The sequence below is a fragment of the Oryza sativa genome, chromosome 4 (assembly GCF_034140825.1).
Source record: "Oryza sativa Japonica Group chromosome 4, ASM3414082v1".
Taxonomy (NCBI): domain Eukaryota; kingdom Viridiplantae; phylum Streptophyta; class Magnoliopsida; order Poales; family Poaceae; genus Oryza; species Oryza sativa.
In genome coordinates, this window is record NC_089038.1 from 35,130,201 (window position 1) to 35,146,243 (window position 16,043).

General features: G+C 42.3%; 2 protein-coding genes across 2 annotated transcripts; one reads left to right on the forward strand and one right to left on the reverse strand.

Annotated features, from left to right (window-relative positions):
• Positions 1–2,314: 2,314 nt before the first annotated feature.
• On the forward strand, positions 2,315–3,262 carry LOC4337407 (uncharacterized). Its single transcript, XM_015779651.3, has one exon. It carries the CDS (start codon positions 2,368–2,370, stop codon positions 2,965–2,967), a length of 600 nt encoding a protein of 199 aa, XP_015635137.1. The 5' UTR covers positions 2,315–2,367; the 3' UTR covers positions 2,968–3,262.
• Positions 3,263–3,482: 220 nt separating this feature from the next.
• Positions 3,483–12,801, reverse strand: LOC4337408 (katanin p80 WD40 repeat-containing subunit B1 homolog KTN80.4). The gene is made up of 18 exons (XM_015781199.3): positions 12,320–12,801; positions 11,790–11,920; positions 11,342–11,459; positions 10,958–11,184; positions 10,654–10,756; positions 9,914–9,984; positions 9,078–9,152; positions 8,847–8,990; positions 8,512–8,740; positions 7,464–8,411; positions 6,905–6,961; positions 6,717–6,832; positions 5,775–5,897; positions 5,375–5,449; positions 5,181–5,293; positions 4,876–4,995; positions 4,669–4,737; positions 3,483–4,098 (listed from the first exon to the last, which is right to left on the reverse strand). Exons 1-18 carry the CDS (start codon positions 12,351–12,353, stop codon positions 4,035–4,037), a joined length of 2,817 nt encoding a protein of 938 aa, XP_015636685.1. The 5' UTR covers positions 12,354–12,801; the 3' UTR covers positions 3,483–4,034.
• Between the last annotated feature and the right edge of the window lie 3,242 nt (positions 12,802–16,043).

A 16,043-nucleotide genomic window follows, 5' to 3' on the forward strand; every position in this document is an offset into this window, starting at 1 on the left:
CTTTTGTCCTCTTTTCTTCTTCTTTAGTCTTTTATTACCAGAGAAGAAACTTCTTTAGTCCTTTGTTACAAGAGGAGAAGGTTCTGTTGAGTTTGGAATTTCTCAATCCGTTTGACGATCATTTTTGTTTCGTAGGCATGGTTCTAGAATTGGAACAGTCACCGTCGACCTTGACAACAACATCGAAGAAAATAAAATAATTTTACAGCAAAACAGAAGCAGGTAGTACATACTCCCTCCGTCCAAAAAAAAAAAGACAAACTCTGGTTTCCGTGCCCAACGTTTGACCGTCTGTTTTATTTAAAAAAATTATAAAAAAAATTAAAAAGACAAGTCACGTATAAAATATTAATTATATTTTATCATCTAACAATAATAAAAATACGAATTATAAAAAAAAATTATATAAGACGGACAGTCAAAATTGGACACGGAAACTTAGGGTTTGACTTTTTTTTGGGACGGAGGGAGTTCTTTACATGGTAGGTTAGGCCAGGTCAATACCCGTGGCATGTTTATTGAAGCCAAAACTAAAGGAGTATTTGATTTTCTCGTTGTGATAGTGGATTTAATCTAAACTAGCAAATCGCATGCATAGCTTATACTACAACATTAAAGCAAGCTAAGCTGGGTGAATTCCTAAAGCTAAAGAAAAAGCCAAAGGTGCCTTGGACAGTTTGACCACGGTCAGTTGCGGCTCCCTCCATCCGCCATCAGCCGCGCAAAGTAGTAATGGGCTATACTTTTCCCCTCTTAAGTGGATGGGCTTTTTAGAGAGGAATAAGCTCATTTTAGATCCCTTAATTTATCGTCAAGTCTAAAATTTACCCCTAACCGCAATATCAGACATGATGTGTCCCTTAAGAAAAAAAAACATTCAACATTACCCTCGCAATACCGACTAAATTAAGCTAGCTCACAATAAAAAAAAATCCAACCAGATCTGCAAGCTAATTGGAGTAGCCAAGAAAATATAACCCCCGCCAAGGACTCGAGTACTGTTGCATCGACATTAAGGGGGTGTTTAAATCCACCGGCAAATTTTTTTTTCCCGTCACATCGAACGTTTAAACACATGTACGGAGTATTAAATATATACGAAAAAAATAAATTACATAGTTTACGTGTAAATTGCGAGACGAATCTTTTAAACCTAATTGCGTCATGATATGACAATGTGGTGCCACAGTAAATATTTGCTAATGATGGACATTAAGTGTTTAGTGGACATTAACTTTATAAAAAGAAGAGATTTAGTTACATACTCAAATGTCTTGATATAACTTATAAAGAGACAGCGAAAAGAAAAAAAAAAACATAACAAATGAGGGTAGACAATTGTTGTCCAAAGACAATCGCGCTGACAGACTCCTTTTGGTTGATGGGACAAGAATGTCATTGCTGCAAGAGTGTGATATTTTTCTAGGGTTGTCCCGTAAACTTTTTGATTAGCCCATAAAACATGTAGTTATCTCTAAATTGATTTTAAATCGGTCTTAAGACTGGTTTGTTCTTTAAATTGGCTCCGCCTAATCGGTTTTGATTTTTTTTCTAAACCCATCTTCGTCACGAGCTTTTCTAGATTAAGTTAGTTGGCAACTCTATTAACACCGCAAATATTTAGGTGAGTCCATGTTAACTGAAAAGGCACCAATAATGTTATCCTTTGGTTGATCTCGTTTGAGTAGATAGATAGATGCAGTATATTGTGAGTAACTTATTCAGATTAACAGTAGCAGCTGCCAGTAAAGCCCATGCAGTTTTTCATGGGAATTTTCTTGCTTAGCAGTTGCTAGATTAAATTTTAAAACTATATTGTTCCTTTCATATTTTTTTAAATGTATATACTTCCTCTGTTTCACAATTTCACAATGTAATTCATTCTATCATTTCCCACATTCATATTGATGTATGTCTAGATTCATTAACATAAATATAAATGTGGAAAACGCTAAAATGACTTACATTGTGAAATGAATGGATTACTGTTTTTCGAAGGATTTATGAAAATGTACCAAAGTCGCGGGGAGTGGCCTTAACACCACAACACCGATTTTTTTTTACAGTGTGAAAAAGGAGTGTAATGATGAAAAAAAGATGAGGCAACGGTGTATTTCAAAATCGCCAATTGCCACCATTCCCATCTAGCGGCATGCATCTCCCGCTCCTCACCGAAGTATTCTCGGTTAGTTGCGCCACGCCATGCACGCTCATGCAGCTAAGCTAGCTATCGATCTCATCGCTATTTATCGAGCAACGCAGCATGCTGAGCTCTAGCTATAAACACGGATAGGAGCAGCAACCCCAGCTTCTCGCAGCCACACCACCCAAGGCGCGAAGAAGGAAACGTAGTCAATAAAGGCAGCCATGTCGTCGTCTCGCTCCTGCAGCTCCAGCTTCGCGGTAGTGTCAGTGCTCCTCCTCATGCTCGCCGTCGTCACGGCCAGCGCCGCCACCACGGCGGCGGAGGAGCCCGCGCACGAGGAGGCGACGCACAACGAGCGGATCCTCCTGGCAGACTCCGACGCCGACACCGACACCGACGCCCACCAGCTGCTGCACAATGTGGAGGAGGAGTTGGCCGCCGCCACCACCATCGCGGCGGGCCAAGCTGCCGCGGCCGGCGTGAGGGTGGCGTCGGCGGCCGAGGATCAGAAGAAGGACGGCGGCGGCGACGCGGGCGCCGCGGCGATGCCGGTGGCGCTGGAGCGGCAGGAGGCGAAGACGAAGACGGCGGGCCGCCTCATCGCGACGCAGGGGGACGACAAGAGCGGCGGCGGCGGCGGCAACGAGCACGGCAAGGAGGGAGGCGGCGGCGGCGGCAAGGAGGCGGAGAAGTCGAAGAGCTGCGTGACCAAGGAGGAGTGCCACAAGAAGAGGCTCATGTGCGGCAAGACCTGCACCATGTCGGCGCACACCAAGTGCTCCGCCAAGTGCTCCAAGTCCTGCATCCCCACCTGCGGCTAGCTCGTTCTTGCCGCGATTCGATTCATCCATCGAATCCTTCGGTTTCGTAGTAGCCTTGATCATGGTAATTAGCTTGTTTTGCCTGCTTGGTAAAGAAGGGAATAAGCAGGGGCATGCTGCACTTGCATGAGTGCCTCTCATCTCATATATGTCGTCGAATTAATTTGTTTAGGCCCAATGTTTGTTGTTGTTCTAGTCTTCTTAATTATATGGTGTTTTTGATGTTGCATGGTAGGTCCTTTGTCGTGTGAAATGTGGTTACGAGTTTAATGAGATTGTATGTTGGTTTGTTTGATTTTGTGAATGTGAGCAGAATTATTCAGGAGTTTACTGTTCTGTACCCTGAAAAAAAATTGAAGGTACAGTTGTGTTTTTACCCAGAAGATGAAGCTTAACAATGAAATGTTCATGACCCTCCAGATAATACTCCAAAGGGCATATCTCACTTACAAGCAAAGAAATGTTTCATCAAAACTCAGACATTAGCTGTTGTAGGGACGTGACAAGCCAACGAGTAACAAAGGTGTCGATCAAGAGTATAGATCTCAAATACTATTCAAAAGAAAACTGATGTACAGGTGTACAAGGAGCTCAATCACTCTTCATCAATCTTGTCATTGAATCGACCAGACATCACAACCAAACAATAAACTATCAAATGCAACCCGCTAACACAAGACACGAGAGAAGAGGCTACAGCCAGCAAGGCATTACAATCGCTGACATTCGCTCCATCTCACGGTCATCCACATCTATCAAGGGCAAACTGGTATCTTCAGAAACCAATGAGACAAACGCGAAGAACGCTGCCGGCAGATGTCACCGCTCATGGCAGCTTCCCTTCAAAAGTGACAACAGACAAGGATCTCGAGCACTGTTGGTTAGTGTGTGTACAAGAGGAACAAACAGTGGCAACAAAATGTTATCCACTGCTGCTGTGCCTTGGAGCTCGGTGACTGGGCACGAACGAACAGCTCTCCATGGCAACTGATGCCCAACATTGGTGCCATCAGCGGGAATGCATTTCCCATTCAGTTGTGTATGTATGACAGTGTGTGGTCAGTCAACTACATAACTTCCTGGAAGACAAGACTGAGCTCCTGTGCCGTGTTTGCGACTGCCCCTTTTCTTCTGTTGAAAAAAACAAGGGAAAACATGTAAAGATTACAAAAATACATACCACAGAATCATGATAGCCTGACATTCGTTGTTTGGTTTGTATTATAACATTGCCTAGGGTTGCCATAGTTTTCTTGCCAAGCTTGTCTAAGGTTAGACGAACAAATTTGGCACCACAATATGGTGAACAATGCCATGTGGGACCAAGGTGCTTAAAAAAAAATCTTGCCACAAGCGTGACAATGAACTATCTCGGCCAAAGCTACCTAAGTTGAGGTGTGGCAAAGAGTGACCATGAACCAAACGGCAAGTGACAGGGAGCTATGCATTTAATTCAGGAAAACGTAAGATCCACTGGAAAGTGCCAATTCTAGCAGCCAGAGAAAGCAATTCACGAGATCTGATCTGTGGGTTGTGCATTGTTTTGCGTGGTTATTTTAACTCAGCAACTGGCACTCAAACTTTATTCTCAAGCAGTAAATGCAGGTGCCGTTTCAGCCAGATAACTCATAGGCACTTACATAATTCATTCAGGTAAAAAGTACAATTTCAGTAAAGTATCATATGTATTGCATCCCATACCTGGAAAGAAATGGAAGCTTATTTTTGACCTTCTCCAATTCAATAAAGCATAGGTTGCAACGCTCCCGCCTAAGATGAAAAAACAGTTAAGAAACCACATTACTGAATCTATCAATGAGTTAGTAATACTCTAGCAATATAACATAATAGGAGGACAGTTCTAGCAATATACTGTAGCATACTAGGACAGTCTGACTGAAATAATACCTTTGCTCTGCTTGCAGATCTACACCAACAGAAGAGGGACCAGCTGATACTGTTGAATGTATTACTGATCCAAACGTCCTGACAAGCTTCACCAACAATTCCAGTGAAACACCTAAGTGCCTGTGTAGATTTAGCTTTTGTAAGAAATACTTTTAATTGCAATTTAAAATAAATAAATGCATGGCATATAAGATGTTAAGGCAATCAGTGCAGTACGGTACATACATATGAATAAATTGTCTCTAACCATTTCTATATACTCCCACAACAGGATCATAATAATAACAAAAGCAGCGGTAAGTTACCTGTCAGTTTTACTCTCCAGAAGGTCAGTAAGGACGGGCAGAATAACAGTACATAAATCTAGTGTGATTGTTTCACTTTTCTCCATCAGAACACTTGCAACATCAGCAGATACCTGCACTTGCCAGAAATCAGGTTGTTATAACTATGTTGTTTAGTGCACTGCACACGGAAGAGAAATGTTCAAAGTACTGACGGCATGATCAGACATCTTCTCCATTGCTGCAATAATGCCCCGTATATCATTTCTTTGCCACATTTGATGAACAATCTGCAAGTCACTTAAAATAGTCAGATACAGCATTCGAGCAATTGCATTTTGAAAGCCTACAGATTTTAGTATTGAAAATTCTGAGAATGCAACAGAGCAATTTAGCTAATTCAACAGGTCATATTTCAGTATAAAGTATACAAGTATCAACAGCCTGTCGTACACTAGAACACTGCAAAATAGGACACAACGTATGCCTACCTCTTTTTTCTCCATATCTCTATATCTTATTAATCAACTCAAATACCATTGAGAAGTTTGAGAATAAAGATACTAGAAGTGGGGGGGGGGGGATCTTAAAGAAAATGCAAAGTACCATACTGACCTGCAATTTTGTCAACCGAGATCGAGTTGAGCTTAGAAATAGCTCATGCTGCTCCATTAGAACAGATAGAACATCCTCATCACTTGCTATCGTTGGAGTTTCAGCAGCTTGACTGCTTCCTCTCTGCAAAATATAAGATACAGAAAGTGACTCTCCATGTACAAGAGAAGATCAAACATGAAAATAGGTGAATTCGGCAAAACCTTCCAGGTATAAGCTAGAGCTGCCAAAACAAAGTTGGTTTACAGCTCTTCATTACAGTAAGATTCATGATCTGTTGATTTATCTTTGGTTGAATATTCAAGGTATAGAATGGATTTGTTAAGCCCTATCTTTGGTCCATGATATTCACATACACAAGCTGGGTAACAGAAGTCAGTATGTGCTAATTCAACAACTAGAAACTAAGGGGCAAAAAACAGATCCATCCATCCATGAGATAAAGACATAACCCATTAAGCAACATTTGCTGCTCTTAAATAAAACAAGCACTCCCTCCGTTTCAAATTACTCGTCGTTTTAGCTTTTGTCCTAAGTCAAACATTACTAACTTTGACTATTAATTTTTAAAAATTTATATAGTCCAACATGATAAGATTTATGTTTTTAGATTCACCATGAGAAATGCTTTCATAATATATAGTTTACATGTTGTTGAACTATATGAATTTCTAGAAACTGATAGTCAAAGTTAGGAATGTTACTTAGGACAAACAAAAACGATAAGTAATTTGAAACGGAGGGAATACATGTTGAATTCTTACGACATCGTTTTCCTTTATTCATTTATACTATATTTTAATTCCATACTGGTTAGAGATGATACAATCAAGGTAAAATGGTGAATTCCATATAGAAAAGAAACATTGTGGATAATGAATTGACAAGGAAGAACAGAAAATCAAAAGTAGATAAAATCTTATTGGTTTGTGTCACACATACAGATGAATATAATCGGCCTGTAGGAGCCATCGAAGAAGAATTGCTTGTTGTCGGTTCTTCATTACCAGGTGACTGATCTCTGCTTTCCCAATTAGAAGCAGTTGGCCTTGTTCTTCCTACATGATACTTCAAGATTAAAACCAGCTGAACAAATTATTGCAAGCACCTAAGGGTAGTAAAACATTTACCTGCTCTTGAAACTTCAATATAGCAGTTATCTCTTGGCTTACGCATTCTAGAAACATCTACAAAAAGAGTACCAATGTTCAAAGCAGTTACAATTTACTAGTTTACCAAAGAAAAGAGACTTTTTTCGCCGAAACACAGGATAATAACTCAACAAGAGCAGAGAGCATGTTTCTCAAAAGAATCAGAACATAAGATATGCCAACCCATACATTTCCCAGGTAACATGTAGCAAAGTGAGTATTGATTAATCAGACTCAGCTGATGACCACGAAACATGCAAATATCTAACTATACAACGCAACACCTCAAACAGATAAATTCAGTTACTAACATTATTCTTGATTGAGTGTAAGGACATGGAACTATGGTTTAAATCACATAAAGATTCGATGGATCTACATGAGCTTTGAAATCTACAGTACCAAAAGACTCATGTATTATGACTAAAATATACAGACAGGCAAGGAAATCAAGCACCATTAATGTTGTTGAATAGTATTTGAACTAAATTGTAGCAGTGTGTAAATCCGGTATGGAAGTTGAGGGTACAGGGCATACAATTCTCACTGCGGTGTGTATTTGGTTCAGCAGAACTTGGAAATCCCATCCTGTCAATCACACCAGGTTTTGCATCTTCCCGGGTTTCTTCAGAAATTCCAGACTGAACAACACCATTCCTCCGAGGAAGGTATATTTGACAAGTAAAATCATCTGTTTCACTGTTTTTGCTCCCTGCATCAACTTTATCTGCATCAGCTTTGGCATTATTTAACTTTCGTAGTTCACTATATCTTGATTGGACCCTAAACGGTGACATTCTTCCAGCAGAAATTTCTCTCCTAGAATCCGGAGCCATTTCCATTCTAGAAGTTGTTCTGGGAACAACAGGTGCCACATCAGCACTTTCTTTCCTTGAATCAGTAGCAGACTCTACCCTTCTGCCTGCCTTAGAAAGAAGAGGTGCAGAATCTGGGGCCACTTCCATCCGTGAACTAGTCTTCGGAGCAGCAGCAGATGCTACATCAGTACTTTCTTTCCTAGATTCAACAGAAGACTCTAACCTTCTGCCTGACTTGGGAACAATAGGTGCCGAGTCAGCGCTTACTTCCATTCTTAAGTTAGCTCTGGGACCAACAACAGGTGCTGAATCAGAGGCCATTTCTGTTCTAGAGTTTGTTCTGGGAACAACAGCTGCTGCCACATCAGAACTTTCTTTCCTAGAATCATTTGCAATCTCTATTCTTCTACCACTCTTAGAAAGAACAGGGCCCACATCAGCAGCATCACTCCTAGAATCAGTAGCCAGCTCTGGTCCTGAGCTAGTTCTTGGTATTATCACAGGCACCACATCAATTTTGCTAAAATTCTGAAGACTAGAAGAGTTGTTACTCTTCAGTGAACCTCTCTTCAGGTTGGTGCCACTAGATGCAAAGGTTGAATTTCCAACTGTTTTGGTACTGGAGCCATTACCAGCTCTCTGAGGTGTGACTGGAACCAACCCGCTTGCTTCAATATGGTAAGAACAGATAAATAAAGGACACATTAGGCATATCAAGTGTTTCAACTGAATATAAACGTGTAAAGACAGAGAAAATCAGTGACATACAAGTTGTTGATTTTGTCTCTTTCAATGCAGAGTCTGAATTTTGAGAAACTGATAATCTTCCTGTAGAAGACTTTATGTTATTCTCAGAATTTTGTAGAACTGATAACCGCCCAATGTTAGCCCTTGAACCACTGTCATTTTGTAATGGCATAGTGCTACTTGACGAACTTTTCAACTCTGAATGACCATTTAATTTTGTTGAAGTACCCGTTGCATATGGCTCAAGACGCTGAAAATTGATGGTTTTTAGTACATTATAACTAAAAACAAATGGGGAACTTCAATGAAAATAATATATTGGTGTTAGAACTGTAGCAGGGAAGCCAGAAACATACCGTTAGATCTACAACCCATATTCCAACACAACTTTGATTAAATGAACAACCAAGAAGTTTTCCCTCGTGGACATTTAGATCAGACAGTCTAGACCATCCCACATCAACGGTATCATGACATCTTATTGGTTCCCAAGAGAAAACCTGCTTAGATTAAGAGAAGTTTATCTCTAGGAAACATGGAGAAGAAATTTGTTGCCATGCTGTAACATGAGAAAGTAATGACCATACCTTTAAACTTTCATGCAACCCACACAACAGAGATCTTCCATCAGGATTGAATGTCATGGATCGAACACCTGTTGTCTGATATTCAAATAGAGACGTCAGCAAGTAATATAATGGATCTTTTATTTTGAGGTTCTCAGGAACTTTGGGCAGCCTGTGCTAATCTTGATGTATATATGCTAGTTGTCACTACAGCAGCATATAAAGCACTAACTACACTTGAATGTTGAAAGGCCATGCTATGCCATAAGCAAATGGACCATAGAATTAGGTAAGCACAGGTGATTGTATAAGGACATGTAATTGCGAGCCTTCTAGCATATGCACTAGAACAGGTAGCCCACATGTTTTGAGGAGATAATGAGGTTATGACATGCTGTTGAGAGCTGATTACGACATAGTAAAATATGGTTGGGCACACCAAATAGAGAAATATCACAAAAGAATTAAAATATAATCAATGATGTCATGACTTAAGAGAACTATGCAGTATGCTATTTAATTCTAGATTGGTGCTTCTATGCTCTACCAAAATTAGAGTGACACAAATCCTAAAGTACTGAGTAGTCGAACAGCAACCAATGAGTGGCTGAAAACCATGCAGTTAATGTGATTAAAAAATTAAAAGAAAGCCTGTGTGTTGGAAACTAATGATTAGTTGTTAGTGTAATGGAGTAATATAAGAAAGAACAAATATGAGGACAAACATTTGAAGCACTCCTTTACATGTTCAAGAAGTCCTCCAACATTTTTTGGTTGAGAAATCTGTGCCTACTAAAAGTCATCCGGTCTTGCAAGCATAACAAAGCTTTATAGCGAAACCCCAAGGTTTTACATACCTCAGGTCCAGTAGACCCAATCAATTCAAAGGTCTCCAAATCCCAAAACTTGACAGTTTTATCGGATGAACCTGAATGAGGCAAACAGGAGTCATACAATGAATCTTTAGTAGCAAAGCGTACAGGAAACAAAAAAGAGGCAAGCACAACTTCTGACATAAACAGTTATATTCGAACAGTGCCCAGGCTGCAAAAATGGTATGCATCTCCATGATAACTGAAATGGGATTCTTATTCTACACCAATGAACAAAATATTTCTAACTACATTGTTGTATTGCACACAATTTCAATGGAGGAAAAGATTATAACATACCAATATCTTAAAAATTCATGCAAATCTTTCATTTCAAAAATAGGTCATTAAAATATGCAAAAATATATATTTCGCAAAGAAATAATAACCGATGTACTGACATAGCAATTTAAAAAATGCCAGAACAAGACAATTTGATGTTTGGCATTGTTGGACAGCAAAAAAGGGGAGTGTATTAAAACTGCCAGGACTTTCACAATATATATATGGGCACATACCATTTATAGCCATAATATGGTGAATTGCAGTTTACCATTTAAATTATTTTCAAATACTACTATACTAGCATGTACAGCATATGTTTCTAATCACTAAACGAAGGAAGCCCAAGAGTTAAGTATAACAGACTACGCTGTACAACCAAAAGGGTCAAAGAAAAGTTGATGACTAAGTGTCAGATTAGCATTGTAACATCTGAACCTAACCTGTTGCCAGAAGGAACTCATGGGGATGGAAATCTATGCACTGAATCTGGCCTTCATGACACTTGAAATCATGTAATAACTTTCCAGCTGTCAGATCCCAGAGCTGCCAAGGCAAACTTACCATAAGAAAAAACAAGTTCTATGGAAAATTTACTGTAAGGCAAATTCATCATCATCATGTTGAGTTCACTAAAGGAAAATCAACCTGTTTGCTAAAATCTTCACGCTAGCAGAATCTACCGCAGAATCAGCACAACGATGTAGTGTATGATTTGAAAGATTATTAGGCATTGACAATTCTTACCTTCACAACATTATCTTCACCACCAGACACAACCCAGCGGCCATCAGGTGTGAATCTAATTGCATTTACACCTCTTGTGTGGCCTTTGTACGTGTGGATACAGCCCTTCCTTCTTATATCCCATATCTTCAGATTTGTGTCCAGTGACCCCGAGGCAAAGAATTCTCCAAAAGGATGGAAATCAACTGACATGCAGTTTGACCTATGTCCAGTAAGCGTGCGGACAACTGCATACAAAACAAATCAAGTGGTGCTAATCAAATAAGATAGGACACAGAATGTAGTCAGTATACATGCGATAGTAAAAAGCATTTGCATTCACATATAGACAAGGAATGTGGTCAGGTATATATGCAACAGCAAAAGGCATTCGCATTCACGTACTTTTTGCCTCCTCTAAATCCCATAGTTTTATTGTTCCACTGGCTGCTCCTGCGGCCACGAAAACTTCTGTGGAATCAAAATTAACAGACTCCACAGCACTGGTGTGCCCTGATAAACTCTGTATAACAACAAAAAGAAGTTAATCAAATAAAGTATTCCATCAGCTGAAACAACACAGATGACACCTCCAGTAGCTAGACCCACTGTGATCGAACACATGTAAGGTAGTAGGTTGACACTTCACATAAAAGTAGCCCCTAGTTAATAAAACACCAACATACAGAAAGTGATGCTGGAGAAGTCGACAAGAGCTAAAATGGTGAAATTTTCATCTGGTGGTTAATTAAATGCCCCATTGACTATTGGGTAGACTTACTTGCCTGTTTTGCTATAGAACCACATTTTACATAGTAGGCATACTAGTCAGAACAGGACAATAGAGACTTACCAAAATTGAATTGGGCTTCCCAATAGCCCAAAGATTAACCTTATGGTCATCTCCTCCTGTCACGAGAACTCGTGAAGTCTTCCTCCCAATCTTGAGGCAGTTGACATTGGATGAATGCGCCACAAACTCCTCTACGCCAAACGCAAGTCAAGGCATTCCAATGTCGCAAGTTCACCCACAAAATCACCCCCAAATAAATCATGTTGCAATCTTCAGGCAGTTCATAAGCACAAAGCAGCAGTAATCCCACTTGTCCGACAATCAGACATAACCACGGTCACTACTAACTAGTGATCAGCAACAGCTTAAGTGATAAAATCGAGCAAACACTAAATCCCCCATTATCTTAACGAGGGGCAAGCGAGATAAAAGCATAATAAAATGATGGGTTAAATTTGAAGAACTAAATCGCCCAGCTAGCAGAATGAATGCGACAGTGGCGATGGATCGGTCAAACAGACACAATGTACCTCGAAAAAAAATACAAAAAATACTAGTCAAAAATACTGGAAACGAATTCGCGAGGATACGGAGCTTGTAGGCGCGCTTGGTGTTGGTCGTCATGGCAGGCAGGTCGTCTCCGAACACCGCGCCTCGGGCTCCAATCTCATCTCCAGATCACGCCGCCGCCACGGCGCCACCCCCCTCCCCCGTCCCCCCTCCCCTACCCCCCGGATCTCGCGCCGCCGCCCTCCCCCGGGCCAGCTCCACCACACACGCCCCCGCCCTCAGTCCCTCCCACCCCTGTGCGAACCCGGCGCCGCCTCCTCCGCCGCCGCCACCGCCCCCGTGGGACCAAACCACCCTCCTCTCTCCCGCCGCCGCCGCCTCCCCGGAGATGCGGCGAGAGGAGGGCAGGTGGAGCAAATGCGGTGGCGATTTGGGGTTTGGTGCGCGCGGGCGAGGTGGTGGTGGAGGCGGAGGCGGAGGGGGGAATGGAGCTGTCTGGTTGGGGCCGGGTGGTGGAGAAGGAAGACGCAGCCCTCCTCCGCTTCGAAAATTTTGAATTAACAAAGGGTTGGGGTTGGAGGCGATACCGGATTAAAAATGGAGCGCCAGTGTTGGGGGAAATGCAAGCCCAGATGGATCTTGTCCACTTCTCGGTTGGTTCGCGAACAAAAGTTTTAAAATCTCAGTTTTAAATCCATACAGTTTGATGGTTTCACGGATTCACGCACCACCAGCAGCTGCGTTTTTTTGAAAGGGTGAATTTGAGTTTTGGAATTTGTCTGGGTTTCTTTGTGTTTTGTAGTAGTGGGTTTTTAAAAGTGGTTGAGTAGTATGTGCCATCGAGCTCAACAACCGAATGAATGATTAAACTAGTTAACACTACCGGCGTGTACAATTGGGACGGCAAATGGTCATACCATTTGTTTAACGTTTTATGGGGAGAAAAATATCTTGCACTTGTTGGACACAACATGGTTACTAGGAGTGCACGTTTGCTTGTTGCATATCCAACACTCCATTTATGTTCGTGGTTGTTACGCTTAATTTGTTGTTTAAGCCTTCAAGGTAAGATTTAGTTTATCTGTGGCTTGAATATAACTAAATGCAGGGGGGGGGGGGTTTATATAATCGCATTGTAATTTTGCGTAGACATATAATAGCACATTCAAATTAGCTCACTAGTAGATTTCCTCGCAGAATGAATGTGTATAAAAACGAATACGTACAGCAGGACAAACGAAACAGTGTGACACTTGAAAAAAGAGACTCCATTAGTGTGCATGGTGCGCTCGTATTTTAATAGGGCGGGGCCGTGGCAGCTTGGTGAGTTCATGATTAGCAGTGGTTAAGTTGGCTAATCGCAGAGGAAAAAAATCGTAGTATTATAATCAAGTAGAGCGATCCCATCCCTTATAACATTGTCCGCCCAGTAGTTTTCTCCTTTTCCTGACGTATGCGTAGTGATTAGATAAAGAATCACCTAATTAAGCCTCTGAAAATATAATTTTGCTATCTACATTTTTTTTGTCATTTTCAAAGTATGGGAGAACCGTACAAAGTACTACTACAAACGTATACATACGACGAGTACCCTGTATTTTCGGGGGACCTGTGCGTTGAGACGGGCCCATCAGTTCGGAATTTGAGAGTCGAGATTACTTGGGTGTACTAGTACGGTTGGGTCGTCCAAATCAACGAAAAGCACGTGGCCTCCAGCCTCCTTGCGGGTCCCACCACCAAGGGATCCTTTTGACGTGGCCGCGACCTCCTCTCTGTATCGTTTTCCGCTGTGTGTGCCGCACCCATACATACGGGCATACTACCTCCTGCCACAATATGGGCTCCATACATGTACCCACGTATAGCTCTACATACTAATAACATACATGTACCCCGTAGCTGTTCGTGTATCAGGGGAATGGATACATGCCACGTGAGCATTAAATCTCTTGTAAGAAATACTATGTATGCAAATTCGGAATTTCACTATTAGAAGTTACTACTAATATTCCCACTATGCAGTTGTTTTTTTTAACCAAAAAAAATACAAACCAAGAAGCCGGCGAGTTAGGTTCCTTACGGTGAAATTTGTTTAGATGGATTTAAGCACTCGACTTTGTACGACTATTTATATTTACGGTTAGTTATTTTTTTAAGTGATGTTTGACATATTAGTTGATAGCGAGACGCTTGTATGAATATGAGCATACGCGTGCTTACCGTGTTTTGGGAAAAAAAAGTGAAAAATATATGCCGTCGAAAGAGTGTTTGGTGATCGAAGCCTGTCATCCACTGCTCTAGCACAACGCACGGACAAAGCGTCCTTGTCCTGTAAACTGTGTCTAAGCGAAGAGTTTTCAGACAGCTCTGCCTCCGCTGCTGCTGTATAGATGAGCGAAGTTAACCGGCAGCAGGACCAACGGCCTCAACCGACAGGTATACAACTTCCCAGCTTCAGCAACACCACCACGGCCGGTGAAACCGAAACACTAGCTAGTGATCCTGATCCGGACCTAATTTAAAGGCAGAAAAAATATCTTAGCAGCAAATGGAAGAGTTAATCGAGCTTTGCAACTGAAAAGCTAGTATAACAGTAATGGGGTTAGGGGAAGGCACGCAGAGGAGACGTCCCGGAGATCATTGTAGGGGACCAATAATGCACAAAGCGTAATACAATTATGCCACCATCATCCTGGCCTCTCCTTCACAGATGATGGATGGAGCTGCGTGATGTCGCGCCTGGCCACATGCCCGGCGACGACGACCGATGATTGTCGTGTGCGTGACCCATGTGGAGGACCTCGCTACCCCCAATCTCTCTTCAGCCTTTCATCACCAAATTAGGCTATTAGAATCCGGAATAAGCTTAGTTAATTATTGATTAGGTAGCTAGCTTAATCCACCATCTGGAGTAGTATTATTACAAGTAGTAGGAGTAGACGAGTAGTACGAATTGTGGGATTGGTTTGATGAGCATATGTCGTCGTCGAGGCTGGAGGCTGGACGTTACGGTCGTTGAAAGGTAAAGGGCAGTTGGTGTGCAGGCAAGTACTGGAGAGGTTGCAGTCAGCATTGGAGCTAAAACGAGTAGTAGGAGCAGAGGAACTGAGCAAATTTTCAGCTTAGCTATAGGGTGGCAAGTGTCGGTGCAGGGTACTTGCGGATAGCTGATTTTCAGCAGTAAACGCGAGGATCGCAACACGCGACCGACCGACCCCGGCCGGCGTTTCAGTACAGGCAGCCGAGCGAGAGGCAAGGCACAAGACGGACAGGGATAGCTGCTGCTTCTGCTGCTGCTGCTACTGCACATCGGATTCCTTCAATTGAGACGCATCAACCACCTGGTGGTGGTGTTGTGCACCGCGCCGCACGAGCAACGCGACGTGGGATTCTATAGCCCCCCGCGTTGTGCTCGGGCTTGGCTTGGCGCGGCGTTGTTGTTACGGGGGATTGGATTGGATCGCTCAACTGCAGCCGCGAGCGCGGACGGACGCGGCCGGGAAAATCCAACGGGAGATCGCGCGGTCCCCGTTTCATGGGATCCCGCGCGTGGAGTTCGTAAATTCTTCTCGCCCGCTCCGCCTGGCCGCCGTGCGATTTATGGTGCGGCGCCCAAACGCGCCCGAGCAGACGCGTCCGGCCGCGGTGGGGTACGATACGACGCGACGCGATGCCCACACGGGAGCGCCGCTGCTGCGGCTACGAGGCTGCAGGAAACAGCAAATGAAGCAGGGGCTCGGCTAGCCCTTCACAGTTTATAAACATCTTAACAAGTGCATTATATTCGAGTTGACACAATTGAAC

What these genes read in the sequence shown, in the direction of transcription:
- LOC4337408 (XM_015781199.3), bottom strand. Translation starts at nt 12,353, where the DNA reads ATGACGACCAACACCAAGCGCGCCTACAAGCTCC. An exon ending in GTGAAGATAATGTTGTGAAG is followed by an intron (nt 10,757 to 10,957) that starts GTAAGAATTGTC and finishes TTGCCTTGGCAG; the next exon opens with CTCTGGGATCTGACAGCTGG. An exon ending in AAGCTTCCATTTCTTTCCAG is followed by an intron (nt 4,099 to 4,668) that starts GTATGGGATGCA and finishes TTTTTTCAACAG; the next exon opens with AAGAAAAGGGGCAGTCGCAA.
- LOC4337407 (XM_015779651.3), top strand. Translation starts at nt 2,368, where the DNA reads ATGTCGTCGTCTCGCTCCTGCAGCTCCAGCTTCGCGGTAGTGTCAGTG.